We start from the raw sequence: 14950 nt of genomic DNA on the forward strand, positions 1-14950 counted from the left end.
GCTTAGGATACCTCAAGACACGGGTAGGAGGAGGCTGTCTGGCTTTTCCAAAGTCAGGTCACCCCAGTCACCTGAGAGGGTGTCAAACATTCGAGATACAGACTCTGGGGATGTGGGAAAATCCAGAAGTCCCTTCCTGAAGGAACAGCCACCCCCTTCCCCCTGCCTGCACTTAAGTGGGTTGGGTGTCAAACATTCGAGAGCCATAGGTCAGACATGGCCTCCTGAGTCTGAGCTGTTATCAGATCACACAGCAGAGGAGGCCCTCTCTCAGTGGGGACTGTGAGGCTCGAAAAAAGAAAAATGCTTTTGGTACCACAGTGGGAAAAGCATCCCTAACATGCTCCAGACTCAATGTCTGCAGTCACACAGCCTGGCAGGCCTGGACATCTGAGCTCACCTGGGAGCTGGGGAGGCTCTGCTGGCACCTGCAGCGTTGGTCTTGAATGGAAACACTGAAGGCTCAGGGTGAGGACTGTGGCCCAGGTGCAGTCTTTCCAGATACAGCGCAGCTCCAGGACCCCACACCTTGGAGGCCAGGAGTATGTGGGGCATGAACCCCAAGCCTGCTCACATGATGACCACTTTTAATGCTGCTCCCTCTCCAGGCCCTGGCTGTCTCTCTACCCTGTCTGCCTGGTCCTCCTGAACACACACACGCACACACATACACTCACACCTGCTGTTGAACTCCAATGTGCGCTCCAGGTTTACCCATTTAATGTCCTTGAGAAGCCCACCCTGGGATCGGCACCTTCCCCTCTGAGGAGGATCTACAAGCTTTCCTCAGAGTCTTTGGTGATTTTTGCTGCTGTCCTGTCACCGGGCCCATTTCTATTCTGTCCTCACCTTGTCCACCAGCAGGTGGGCTACCAGGTCCCTGACTCATGAACTACCTCAGACTCTGAATTAGTGTGGGCATGTATTGTAACAAACTAACCCCCAAGTGTATGGCACAAACACAATAGAAGTTTATGTCTCTTTCTTGTAAAATTCAAAATGGGTGAATTTCCGCTCTACATCGTGAAGAAATACCTGGGCCCCACCAAGCACTTCTTAATGGGCTCTCTCCTCCAAGCAGTGATTCAGGGACCCAGGCTCCTTCCATTCTGTGGCTCTGTCACATTCATCATATGGCCCTCAAGGTCACTGTGAGGTCTGCATCAAGCTAGCAGATGACAGAGCACAGAGGAGCATACTTGGGTTTTGGGGGGCCAGATCTAGGAGTGACACACATGCCCACACATTCCATTGGGCAGAACTTGGTCACTTGACCCATCTAATTACAAGGGAGGCTGGGAAATGTAGTCCATCTCTGTGCCTAGAAGGAAGAATAGCTGGATTTGGTGCTCTGACAGGCAGTTTCCACCACAGACTCCTAGTTCCATCTCAGCTACTGGCTTGGCTTCCCCAGGCCTCTCCCTTCATTTCCACCCACTCTAGCCTTGGTCCTCTTGACCCCATCCTCCCACCCTGCCTTAGATCCAACCCCTTGCAAGCTTCATCTGGCATAAGTTGACACCCAAGAAAAGACCAGTCCTAGAAGGTCAGAGAAGCACACAGAACAGGTTTATCCTCCATGAGTTTATACGACCACAGCACGGAGCAAAGGATAAAAGTGCAGACAGCTCAGGGTGAGAGCAGAGGGCCTCTCCCACTGCTTTTTCTTCTCTCCACCTGCCTAAGTACAGGCACACACCAGCTATAAAGGATGGGGTGCTGTGGGTCTGCAGTCGTTGCAGGCAGAGGCAGAAGGGAGGGTTGGAGAGATGAGACTCAGGCCCTGCTGCAGTGGGTGGTAAGGAAGAATGAAGTCTCTCCGGAATGAAGTCACCCCTCCTTCCTTGGCCTTACGCAGCCCCACCCCAGTCGGCCAACTGGTTCCTACACAGAGATAATAATGGAGCGCCCACCGGAATGCTGAGTGAGGGAAAGGGAGATACTGCAGAAGAAAAACTACTTGGTCAGGTGACATCGTAGTAGGCCCCTGGGACCCCGATGAGCCCTCTCACAGAGCCAGGTCACCTCTCCTTTCCTCAGCGATTCTCGTGATTACCTGCCTGTGATTCCACCGTGAAGGCTCAAGTTTTTCCTCCTCTTTCCTTGTGAAAAGCAAACACCCCTGGGAGAGAAAAGCATTAAAGGCAGGCGAGATGGGAAGGTGCCCGGAGCTCAGCCATCCCCCTGCCCGACTTGGCCCTGGCTCACCAGAGAAGGGTAGCTGGAACAAGAGCCCATTCTCTTAAAGCCCTAGACCTTGCCAGCCCCATGTCACCTGTGCCACCAAAATACTGCTCCTTCTCATGGCAGAAGAGGGCATGCCAGAGAGGAAATCAGACAGGCAGGGAGAAGCTACTGGGGACGTGGGAAAATCCAGAAGTCCCTTCCTGAAGGAAAAGCCACCCCCTTCCCCCTGCCTGCACTTAAGTGGGTGGTGGGGGTTGGGGTAGGGGACAGAGACTCAGCCCTGCTCCATCACCTCTCCACTATGGCCAATAGGACAAGGATGCAGGGAGGACTAGGGGAGCCTGGGCTGCAACAGACATGGACCAACAGACAGACACAGACAGACAGAAGCCGCCAGGTGGAGGCTGCTGGGCAGGCGCTGCCTCTTACTCGCCATCCCAGCCTCGACTCACGGCCTGCACCACAGCCCCATAGAGCTGGCTCCAGGCAGCCCGCACGGCTGGTGTGAAGGCGGGGCCCAGGCACTTCTCCAGCATGTAGAGCAGGGACTCACCCACTGCCTGCAGAGGCAAGGGGCAACGGTCATTCCCGAAGGCAGGAAGGCATCACGCCATTCCACTGGTGAGAAAACTGAGGCCTGCGCCTGGTAAGGGCTCCTGGGCCTTTCTTCTCTGCTGCGCAGGGTCCATGCTTCCTGAGCAGGATTCTGCCCAATCCCTGGCTACCACGTTATGCCCACCTTTCCCCTTAAATCTGAGGCTTTATAATGAACACTTACTTCGCTCCACTGCCAGCCTTGCAACTACCCCAAGCGTGAGGCTGAGGCATTGCCTGGGACCCCCGGCTCAGATCAAGCAAAGTCATTGCCCTCAGGCCTCAGTTTCCTTCTCTGCAAGGTAGCATTCATGGTGTTAAGAGCCCAGGCTTCACAAACACATGAACCTGAGCTCACTTTTTGACTCCACTATTTATGAACTGTATGACTTTGAGCAACTCTGAGCCTCAGTTGCTTCATCAGTAAAACAGAGGGAAAAAAGTTCCAATTCATTAAGTTGTTGAAGGATTGAGAATACCTATAATAAGCTCTTAGCACAGCATCTGTACACAGTAAGCCTTCAACAATAATAATTGCTCTCATTCGTTAGTAGTCGTAATAAAATAAGGTTTATTTATTCCACAAATATTTACTGAATATCCACTGAAGACCAGGCACTGTGCTAATCCTGGGGACGGAGACAAACTCGGTCCCTTCCTCAAGGTGCTTACCATTGGGCAAGGTGACTAGACTATGTGGTAGACTGTCACGTCAGAAGCCCCCCATGAACCTCGCCTTGAGTAGGGGCCTTCTACCTTGACCCTCGGCTCACCCATCTGACTGGCTTTGGCCAATGGGACATTAGCAAGAGTGATGCAAGCAGAGTCTGGAAGAGTGCTTGGACACCGGCTTGTCCTCTTGGAACACTCCCTCTTAAACTCAGCTGCTCCTCCGTGCAGAAGCTTGGCTAGACTACGAAATGATGAGGCCACAGGGAGAGAGACCCCAAGGATGACAGGCTATCCTGGATATTTCAGCCCCAGACAAGCTTCCAGCTGAAGGACCTGCATGAGTGGCTCTAGCCACAGCATGTGGAACCAAAGAACCACGCCTCTGAACCAAAAGAAATCAGAAATTGTTGTTTGTTTGGGATAGTCTTCTACACAGCAATAGAAAATGAGCAGACCCCCTAATCCCAAAGGCTCCTTTACTTTCTATGATTCTAAAAGCAGCCATACTAGAGAAGAAAAACTGGAGGCTCAGAGAGGTCAGGGCAGTACTAAGGTCACACAGCAGGTAAGTACCAGAGGCAGGCCCCAGCCCTGGTCATCTGAGGGTATAGGAGTGGGGAAGACAGGGGAGGACAGAGAGACAGAGTAGTGGCCGCAGGTCAGGAACTCTGGAAAAAGGAAGGGCCTCTTTACCTACCGAAAAGGAGCGGAGCTTGACACCCACTGCACGATGCTTTCTGCCCTGGCCAGCAAGGTACTCCTCCAGTGAGGACAGGTCCTCGACATTGGTCACAGTAGCGTCAATCACAAGTATCACCTGTCAAAGCCAAGGCAGCACTGAAACTGAGAGGCCAGAGAAACCCCCCTGCTCACAACCAGAGTCCAGAACCTGGGGATCCCAACCAGAGGTGAGAGAAGTCACCGGGACCCTCAGTTTTCGAGGATCAGAAATGGAAGACAACCCATGTCTGCGTGTAGTAGGTGCTCAGCATGTGGTGGCCAAGCTACTAATATTACACCATGAACGAAGCCCCTCCCTTCTGAGGGTCTCAAAGCCCTAACCATGCCTGCAGGACAGTGCTCTCTGCCTGAGGTCCTGTGAGAGTCGAGAGCCTCTAAGAAAACCCCAGCCGGGTTTTCATAGGCCTATAGCACCAAGTATGTCAGCGCCAACACCACCTACAGGAGCCAGGGGGACAAGGCAGAGGACAATGGCAGCTGGGACCATCTGGCTGAGCACAGGGTCGGGGAGAAGGCTGATTCTGGTGCCTCAGACTGGGCCCAGCTCAGTGCACAGGGAAAGGAGCAGATGCCCCTGACATGAGGAAGCAGAAGGAGGAGAGTAAGACCAGGCCTGGGGCAGAAAACAGAAATAATCTGTCCAATCCCAAGTCCCTCATCCTCCCCAGAAAGGCTTCTGCTGGATCCCAGGGCCACTCCGCCTTACCCTCACCTTCCTGATGTGGTCCAGGAACTCAGAGGGGGAGAGGCAGTCCTCGTGGCTGGAGAACTGGCGGCAGTTGTACTGGAAGAGGGGCAGCAGGTCAGGCTCCAGGTCAAACAGCCTGTAGGGGGAGGCCCAGGTGTCAGCCCTGGGTGTCAACCCCTGCAGGCCCTGGCTGCCTGAAGTGGGAGTGGCGGTGGGCCAGGGTCCCCGCCTAACTGTAGCACAGCCTCCAACCTGCACTGGCCCCTTCACCAGCATTGGCAGCCTCTTCTTCCTAGAAGAAGCATGTGTCCCCAGGCCACTCATAGGACCTGGCATGTAGCAGCCCCTCCATAAAGAGTTGAAGGGTGCTGGGACAAGAAGGGATCCTCAGACAGGAAGTCTGGAATTACACTGCGGGGAGAGGAAAGCCCTTGTCTCTCCCCGCTCTCCCCTCTCCTCCCCCTTCCCATTCTTAGGTCGGAATCTCCCAGTCTCATCACTTCTGAGGAGACAAAGTGATGATAATAATAGTGTTAAGAACTCCTTACACTTACTGAGAACTGAGTTCTTTACACATGGTTAACTTGTGTATTCCTCCCAATCTTAAGCAGTGGGTACAACTGTTACCCCAGTTTTATAGAGGAAACAAGCCCAAAGAGGTCGAGTAACTTGCGAAGGTCACATGGCTTGGGGGTAGTGGAACCACAGAGGGTGCCCGAGAAAACGGTGGGCTTGGAGAACGCCTGGAGGCACAAGCAGAAGCTCTCAGACATCTGGGAGGGCTCATCAGGGTTTCGTGGAACTCTGTGAATTTATTTCCCTTTTGTTGGTGGGGAGGTTTGGCAAAGCTACCTCAGAAGTTCTGGGCTGCCTTAGGGAGAGGAGGATCCTGGAAAACCGTCTTGAAAGGGTGCCTGGCCTCGTTGGTGGTGGGAGAGGGATTATCCAGAGCCCCTCAAGTTGAGGTTGAAGACTGGTCTCCTCCTCCCCCTTAGGGGCTGTGCATCCCCTACCCCTTCTCCGTGGTGACACTGGCCATCTGTCATCCCTTCCCTGGCAGTTCTCTGTCCTAGCCCGGTCCTTTCCTCGGAAAGATTTATCCTTTGATTAATTGCTGGAAGTGCATTCTCCTGGGGCCCGACCCTGTGCCCCGCCAGCCAGGTGCCCAGCACACCCTCCCTGCGTGGGCCCTGGGGACACCCCAGTCTCCCCTTACTGGAAGCCGTGGGGACCCCTGAAGTCACCATCCAAGGAAAGAGCAATCAGGAGGAGGCGCAGCGCGGGAACTGGCGTCTGCGGGCCCGAGCGTAAGGAGGTCCCGGTGAGGACCGCCGCTGGCTCTCAGCGAGCCGCGTGGGGAGCGAGTGTGCAGCGCTGGATGCAAGACGCGCCCTCGTTGGCCGAGTGAAGAGCAGAAGGGGCTGCACCACCCGTCGCTGCGCGCGGCTCCTCTGGCGCGCATCTGGAGGCGCCCCAGCGCCAAGGCAGCGGGCCGGTTCTCCCTGCTCTGGCGCCGGGTCAGCCACCTGGAACCCATTCCTGGCGAGGACCCCGCAGGCCCGCACCCCCGGGGCGCTCCGGCCACCCTCACCTGGAGAACAGGACTGTGCCATGCTCCAGCGGCTTGCGGCTCACCGCCCGTCAGCTCTGCCGGATCAGCTCGGGTTCCGGGCGCTCCATACTCGCTCAGGGACACGGGGAGCAAGGCTGGGACCCTCTGGATGCTGGCACAGTCACTGCACGTGCCGCGCCATCTCTGGGGCGACGCGGACCACTTGGCACCCCCTGTGGCTCCTGCACCTCGGCTGGGCGGGATCCAGTCACCTCTACTTCCCTGCCCTGGGTGGGTGTGCCCCAGCCCTGCTGGCCCCCCTCTGGCGCTTCTAGGGACCCTGCTCCGGCCCCGCGGCTCCGAGAGCGCCCCACCCCGCACCGCGGGACCCGGACGCTTTAAAGCAACCGCGGCCCTCGCCCAACTCCGTGCATCAAGGCGCGCACATCTCTAGGCAACCAGCTCTGGCCTGAGACGACCTGGTGGCATGGGAAATGCCCGAGCTTCAGAGCTTAACAGAAATCGTTGAGCCTCTCTGGGCCTGTTTCTCACCTGGAAACGGGCGGTACCATGTGACCACCTACTAGTTAGGGCACCGTGTTGAATTTAATTACCTTGGGTAGGCTCTATATAAGCCACCTCTCCACAAGACTCATTCAAATATTGCTTGGAAATGGTTGCGTTTGCCACCCTTGTGGACCTTGTGGACCTTGTGCCACAGAGTCCTTTTCCTTCTTTCCTAAGGTCGGACCTGGGGATGCCACGTCACCTACCTGTGTGACCAGGCTGAGGCTGGGTGCGCCCTCTGCCCTAGTTCTGGGTCTGACTGAGGCAACCCCACACCAGGGCTCTCAGCCTGAGGGGCAGGGCCAAGGCTGCAGCCATTTCCAACTAGGCCTGTGGTTCCCTGGGACTCCATCTTTAGAGATCTGTGGGCTCCACTCCTAACCCCAGCTCTGCTTGGCCAAGGTGGGGTCTTCCATTCTTCCGGGCAGCAGCTGTGAACTCTGCACTACCTGGACATTGAGGGAGTTAAGCTCGAACATTCTATCCCATGATTTTTAAGACTTTTTAAAAAGTTTAAATAGAAGTAGTATTTTACTAAATATGTAAGTTCAGGCACAGAATCTCACGCTTGCCATTCAGGGTGTGAAGTTAGTTGCCTGTCAATTAGACCTAACTTTTCTCTTTCAAGGATGAAAGTTCCTCAAGCCCCAGCCCAGTTCCCATGGCCCAGGGCTGGGAAAGCAAGCTCATTTCTCACCCTCGTTTGTCATTATTTGTGAGTGTCTGAGCCTGTCTCCTCTCAGTCTGTACCCTCCTCTCCTTCAGTCTGTACCCTCCTCTCCTTCAGTTTCCTCAGCTGTACTTGATGTACAGCTGGGCTGGGTATGGAGGTCTCTGGGGGCCTCTCAGTCCACCTCCTTTGTTTTCATGGATACAAGGTAAGTAGGTGTTCTGGGGCCATCGGTTACGAACAGGCTGCGGCTCCATGGCGAGCCCTGTACTGGGTATGGAATGTTGAGTCCTTCCTTGCCTTCTAGAACTTCTCCTTCTGGCCCTGAATCAAGACTAAGGACCTCAGCAGAACTCCTCTTTCGTGTTCCCAACCAAGCCCAATGAAGCCATCTAGCAGCTCTCCCTCTTCCAAGGACCCAGAAGTTTGAGTACCCCCTAGTCCTCTCTGGCCCATCTCCCCACACAGCTCTGGGGCCTCTGGGATGGAGCAGGAGAGCAGGGCTGTAAGGCGGCCTGGCCTGTGTCCAGAAGAGTCCAAGAGGGCCTCGCTAAAAGCACAAAGGGACTGGAGGCTGAAGGGAGAAGAAAGCCAAGGGTATTCAGGGACTTGACTTCCAGCTCGGTATCCCGTGGCCCTGCAGCCAGGTGCAGCAGGTCACAGGGGAAGGTAACGTCTCCAGAGACCTTTTCCCTCTTTCAGAGTACAGACGTCCGGTGCTCCGTGCAGGCCACCTGGCTCATCAGAAGCTTTCCACTCCACCCCGTTTGCACTCCCTGGCAACTGTCTACACTCGGGACCCTTCTTGCCTCCTTTCTCCTTTGGATAGGGTCTGGGGTCTGATAAGTTAATGGGAGGTAATAGCCTTAGCTTTTCTAGCCTTTCTAGAGCCAGGAGGAGGCAGGAGAGGGCTATGCACGCTAATCTCTTCTCTCCTTGGAGAAAAGGCCTGAGAATCCAGCTGCGCCTAAGCAGTCAGGGTGTTGTATTCCAACCAGATTAGGGTCTGAATCCACATTTGAGAAGCTGAAGAAAAGTCACAGGAGCTCCCCTCCCTGCCTGGCATCTGTCCATAACTTGGGCAGGAGGTTCTAATCAAGGAAGTTCAAATACTATTCTAGAAACAGTGCCGTCATTGGGGTCAATTTATCCTAAACAACAATGAAGTGCTAGCATTTACTGAGCATTCATGTCCAGACCCTGTGCAAGGCACTTTGCATCATTAACTCTTTTCATCTTGATAACTCTATGAAGCAGGTACTATTATACCCTCGTTTTACCATTGAGGGAACAGAGGCAAAGAGGTTGAGTAACTAGCCCAAGGTCACATAGTTAATAAGCGGTGGGGCCAAGATTTGACCTCAGGTCTCACTCTAGCCCATCCTTAGGCCTTCATGCGCCACTGCCTCATGTTAATGCACTGTGGCCAAGAGCTGTGTCCATAGTTCAGACCAAGCCAAAGTCACTGGGTCTGGCTAAGTCAATGGCGTACTAGAACTGGCTCTTAGATGACTTGTGAGAACCCACTGTGAGCATATTTCCAACTCATTCAGTGACATCAGGTTGGTAGCCTGAAATAGGCCATGGTAGGAGTATTTGCACCAAGGAAATTGGCAAATGCTACAAGTTGGGGCTTTTTTCCTCCCAGAAAACCATTGGTCTGGGTGCAGCAGGAAACATCGGGCCTGAGATGAGCTGTCGGTGTGTTGGACTGAAAGTACAAAGGGAGAGGCTGAACCTGGACACCTCTGAGCTGAGCCCAGGTCTCCTCTCCCGGGGATCCGGGGCTGCCAGGTTGTTCCGGTAAGGTACTTCTAGTCACAGACCCAGGCTGGAGAAGCAGGAAAAGCCCAACTTGGTGCCTAATCCTGGCCCCACTATTCACCGGGCCTTTATGAAGACTAAGTGTCACAGAAGTGTGAGGATTTGGTAAACTAAACTGTGCCAGTCAAGAAGTGTTTGGTCCTTTTCTAATGTGCCTATCCTCAGCATTTTCCATCTCCTAAAGATCTGCGTGACCCACCTGCCTCTCCCACCCCCAGCTACTCTTGGTGCTAAGAGGGAAGCAGGGAGTCGGGCAGCCCAGAAGACCCCCAATTTCACAGTGCAGTGCTGCTCCTCTCTTCGCCCACCTACTCGCCCACCTACGTGAGTCAGCTCTGACCTACTTCGGACCCCTGACAGCACTCCTGATAACAGGAGACCCCTGCCAAGATGGGGGCCTCTGGTAAAGCAGGATGGAAGCTGCTAGAATGCTGGGCCCCTCAGCTGTCTCAGAAGAGGACAACTGTTTCTCTCTCACTCCTTTCTATACTTGTGTGAACAGGTTAAAAGAGAAAAACTAAGGTCTAGTTTCCTACTTATTTTGGAATAAGTTTAAATAAATCAAAATAACACAACATTACTCAAGTAACCTTGTACATGGGAGGGCCTAAATGCCCCCTGGAGTAAGATCAGGCTCACCTGCCCAGCCCAGGGCCTCTTCTGGAATCAGAACGGCCTCAGACCCCAGACACAACAGAATGGTTCTTGCACTTAAAACATTCTTCATCTCTTTCTGGGAGCTAGAGGGCAAGTCAGATTCAATTAAATACAACAAGAACAACGTGGCGTTCAAATAAGAGCTATTTATTATAAAAGTAAACAGTGTCTGATTATCTGTGGAAACTTTTTAAATATAAAATGTGGCTCAAGAAGCTGACTGGAGGTTGGGCTGATTAACGCATGTCTTCTTCCTCCACCAGCAAGTCTGCGGGGCATGTCACATTTCTGCCAATTCCCGGAGGCTGGGGCTCATATTTAAAGCACCACCCTGACAGCCCATCTGCCCAGCATCTTCCAGCAACCGAACCTGAGCACGTGAAGCTACATCAACCCATGTAGCCTTGTCCCCAGAGAAGTATCTGCCCGTCTGGGCAAGAAGGAAGAAAAGGAGTGGGCAGACAATTCTCCTTCTCTCATCCTCAGAAAGCAGTGGAAGAGACAGAGAAAACTTTTGTCCCCTGTGTGGCCAAATTAACAGGGAGATGGGCAGGAAGTTGCCTGAGACTTCTTCTTCCTCACCCTCACTCAGAGTAGCTACCCTTCTGTCTCCTTCAGCACGCCTCCCTTCCAAAGAGTTCCTATTAGGAAGCACAAGGCACAAGGGAACTTCAGCTACCTCCCAGCTGTCATGGGGGGGCCACTGTTCTTTGCTAAGAGCCAAGCGCAGAGTCCTGCATCCTACTTCCAGGAAAGCCCACCCAGATGGCTGCCCCCATACAACTCAGAAGAAACCAATGCTGTCTGTAGGGAGGAGGGGAGGGCAATGGTGGGGTGACAGGGGTGAACAGAGGTTCTCCATCCCTGCTCTCCTTCCCTTCTAGAAATGCAATTAAGCAAGCAGCCCAGACTCAGCCCACAGGCAGTGCTTCCTGCTGGAGGAAGTCAAAAGGACTATAGCCCTGGGAGCAGGAGGTCATCAGGCCCAGATCTAATTAATAAACCTTCCTTGCTTTTGATGTTGCTGTATTTCCTCTATTAACATTAGTGAAAGTTGGTCTGAATGTCTAAGCATGGCCAGAAGCTTCCCTCCCCGCCACCCAGTAGGTATCACAGCCTGTCCCTGGTACCAATTTCTAGTCTCCGTGGCAACCGCCTCCTGAAGATGCTCTAAAGAGCTCTGACCCTGTCAGAGTTGGTGGGGGCTACAGAGGAGGGAAGATGGAGTGTGGCACAGATTTATCATTAATCTTGAAGCATCACAGTCCTCTGAGACAAAATAAGTGTTCTGTCATGCACTGGGAGGAGGGAGGAGGCTGAAGGGTTGGCCTTGGGTTGGTTAGGTTGCGACCCAAGGGTTTTTTTTAAATCCCTTTCATTTGGGGAGGAAGTGAAAGGAACAGCTCTGAGCTTCTTGTCTGGGCTTCAAAGTGATACAGAGTAGAAGCTTTAAGGCATTTCTAGGCGCTCTGGGTCTTTGGGGAAAGAGATTGGTGAAACAATGACACAGAGGTAGGGAAATGAAATGGAGTCAGCAGGGAAAGACTAGAGAAGTAAAAACAGGGAAGACTTAATGAGTGACAGGAACATGAGCCCACCCTGGGACCCCAGACCAGCACCATGCAAACCCCTGTTCTGCTGCACGTCTTTCTCGGCAGCTAAGCAAGGGGCCTAAAGGCTCTCCCAGCTCTCAGGAGAATGTGTCTGTCCTGTCCTCACAGCCAGGCTGGATGCAGAGGGAAAGGGATGGGCAGCAAGAAACTGCCTCTGGCGCCCAGGGCCTGGGAAGACAGAGCAGCCAAGGATAGGATGCCATTCCCCCCACCAATCTTATCATGTGACATTCTCAGAGAGCAAGGAACTAAGGGCCAAGGAGGGCCAACCAAGGGCTTTTAAGTCCTCAGCTGCCTTGCTATGGAGCCCAATCCTCTGTGCACACCGCAGATAGGAAGTCCAGCCACCTGGGCCACACAGGAGACTTCTCAACAGCAGCCACTTGGGAAAGCAGCTGGGAGGCCAGCCCTCCAGCTCAGGGGTACTCAGCTGTAGCTGTTTGTAAGGAGGGCAGCACAGCTGCCAGTCCTATTTGCTCTGCCCTGGGTGATGTCCCAAGGTTGGGTCAGTGCTCTCAGCCTCTTGGAGGTCAGATAATTACTGCTGGGTCTTATTTACAAACCAAATCCAGTGTGGGGAAAAAAAAAAAAAAAAACAGAAAATACTACTGTAGCCCTGGACTATTTCTTAGAGTTTATGACACTCAGCTATCCACAGTTACCGTCTATATTCCACAGGCATGTGGACAAATACACTCTCACACTCTCACACTCCCACTCACTCTTGTACACTCATCCTTCCTTATGCTGCACACTTGGGGAAACAGGCCTGGGAGATGCTGTCCTCTGGGGCCGAGCCATCCCCAGCGGTGGAATCTCCGCAGACAGAGCCGTGGCTCTCTCCAGTGTTGTGTAATTCCGGGAATGCGCCCAGAGCTTGGTCCTGGCAGGCAACAGAATTCCTCAGGCTCCTTGGGGAGCTTCATCCACAGCTGGGAGGGTCCAGGGACTGGCTCCACAGCTGGCTATCCCCAGGAAATTCCTGGACTGAGACTGGAGTCCTTGCAACAGCTTCAAAAGTCCCATGATTCCAGCCATCTCAGTCCTGCCATTGGACTTTGGGGGTCCTGGGCGAGGGGACCAACCATCCCATAAGCAAGAGGGTGGAAGAGGTAGAAGCTGTGAGAGAGAATCCAGAGGGAGACAGTGGGCATCCTGGTGCCTCAGTGGAGACGAGCAGCAAGGCAGACTCTGAAATTCAGCTCCTCCTGCTGGAGCTCGTCAGATCTTCTCTACCTACAAGACCCACTCCCTTTCATAGCCACGTCTGCCTGAGTGCACCACCGGCACACTGTAGCCTGAGAGCTTAGCAGATGCTGATTTAATGACAATAAAGGAAAGGGTTCTTCCCCAGAGGCCCAGGAGAGAGACTAGTCCAGGGGTCTGGCCCAAAGTATTTGTTAAATGGTGACACAGGTCGCCATTCCCTGCTCACATTTTTATGTTGCCCCCTGGCCCCTAAAAGCCAGTGACTCTCAACAAGGGATCTGTGAGATTGGCAAGGTGGAGCGAGCAGGGTGGCTTTCCAAACAACACCCTCTTTCCAACTATTCTGAGGCACACCACACACCCCATGCCTCTCAACCCACCCTCTCTCTTACCCCATGGAGCACTATTCCAGGAGGGAGCCACTGTGCCTAAAGAGAGGTGCCCTCCAAGTGTGCCACTGGCACAAAAGCTGGGAACCACTGGCCAAGGAAAGAATATAGAGTTTCATGTTTCTCCTATTTGGCTGCACAGTAGGGTCACTTGAGGAGCTTTGAAAGCTGTGGTTGACAGGGTCCAAACTGGGCTCGACTATATCAGAACCTCTGGAAATAGGACCCAGGCACCTGTATGCCTTGGAAGCACCCCAGGGAATTAAAAAATGCATCCAGGGCTGAGGCATTAGGGTTGGGGCCAGGTAGCAGCAATGCAAGGTGCAGGGGATGCTCACCTGTAGGCAGTTCCCAGGACCAGGCTCAGGACTCCCAGCACATGGATGCTGCTGGCCAGAGAAAAAGAAGCCAGGCTCCAAGCACAGAGCCGGAGGAGAGTATCCCACAGAACACCTAGCGGAGAAAAGGGAAACTTAGCATAGCCCATCAAAGGATGACTTCCACAGATGCAACAGAAAGGGGCTGCCCAGGTCAGTGCAGCAGAGACTCAGTGTCAGCAATGCTGCTCAATGGTGGCCTCTTCCCCTCCCCATCCTCCACCCTTATCACCAAGACCAGGTGGGCAGTGCTGACCTGTCAACATGCTGGAGAAGAGCATGGCTGGGAAGTAGTGGTGGAAGTAGAGGACCCGGCCCATCAGGAAGAAGGGGAAATAATGGAGCACCCAGCCAAGCAACAGCTGACCACCTCCTCGCAGCAGGACCTCGGACAGCCCTGGACCCAAGGAGCACAGCCCTAGTCAGCAGACAGGGAGGGGCAGGGGTCCCACACTCTAGTACAGCTCTGCCCCTTCCTTGCTATGTGACTTAAATAAGCCACATCACCTCATTGGCCCTTCCTTCCCTCATCTGGACCAACCCAAACAGTCCTCTGGCAGCTGGCAGAAGAGAGGAGCAACTGGTTCTCAAAAAGCCTGCTCACGACCCAGCCTGGTGAGGCCACAGCATCCACGGCAGAGGCACCAAACACCAGCAGGAGGCAGCACGGCTTCCCCACTACTTCCATCTCCCACATCTTTGCTGCCATACAGATCTTTGCAATGGCAGACAGGGCAGGGGTAAGGTCAGAGACAAGGATGGGGGTGGGAGAGAAGAGCTATGGCTATTCACGGTGCTATGAGTCAGATAGCTGCAGAGGGAAAAAGAGCCTGTGTGAAAGCCTAAGACACTGTGCTCCATGGCCTGGCAGCTGAAGTTACCAGAAGTAGCACTAGGATGAGATCCCAGAGATCATGCCCTGGGGGCTCTTCTCTATCCCGCTAGGGGACAGGGCCATGAAACAAGAGGGGGCAGAAGAGAAAAGATGGGCAGCTCTGTATAGAACACAGAAGTTAAAAGTGAAGACTGAACTCAGACTGCTTGGGTTTGAACCTCAGCTCTAGTTCATGTCTTGGAACAAGTTTCTTAACCTCTTATGCCTTGGTTTCCTAATCCACAGAACAGAGATAGCAATCCCTACCATATAGGATCGTTGGGAGGATGTAGCACCAAGCATTTGTTGACTGTGAGCTTTAAAAAGCAAACGAGA

General features: G+C 53.6%; 2 protein-coding genes across 3 annotated transcripts in view; both read right to left on the reverse strand.

Annotated features, from left to right (window-relative positions):
• Positions 1 to 2612: 2612 nt before the first annotated feature.
• Positions 2613 to 6562, reverse strand: NGB (neuroglobin). The gene is given in 4 exon segments (XM_006925477.1): positions 2613 to 2747; positions 4151 to 4270; positions 4907 to 5018; positions 6474 to 6562. Coding segments are annotated over 4 exon segments (456 nt in total).
• A 5824-nt stretch (positions 6563 to 12386) lies between these two features.
• POMT2 (protein O-mannosyltransferase 2) overlaps positions 12387 to 14950 on the reverse strand; it is a 37944-nt gene continuing 35380 nt past the window's right edge. Inside the window, exons 19-21 of one of the 2 annotated variants that reach the window (XM_006925480.3) lie at positions 13997 to 14137; positions 13702 to 13816; positions 12387 to 12884 (exon numbers count right to left, since the gene is read on the reverse strand). In XM_006925480.3, the coding sequence (XP_006925542.1) occupies positions 12779 to 12884; positions 13702 to 13816; positions 13997 to 14137 (362 nt within the window). In that variant the 3' untranslated portion in view covers positions 12387 to 12778. The remainder of the gene's footprint in view (positions 12885 to 13701; positions 13817 to 13996; positions 14138 to 14950) is intronic. The other variant, XM_015599670.2, reaches the window with a different exon arrangement.

The sequence above is a fragment of the Pteropus alecto genome, unplaced genomic scaffold (assembly GCF_000325575.1).
Source record: "Pteropus alecto unplaced genomic scaffold, ASM32557v1 scaffold8, whole genome shotgun sequence".
In the NCBI taxonomy this organism is placed as follows: Eukaryota; Metazoa; Chordata; class Mammalia; order Chiroptera; family Pteropodidae; genus Pteropus; species Pteropus alecto.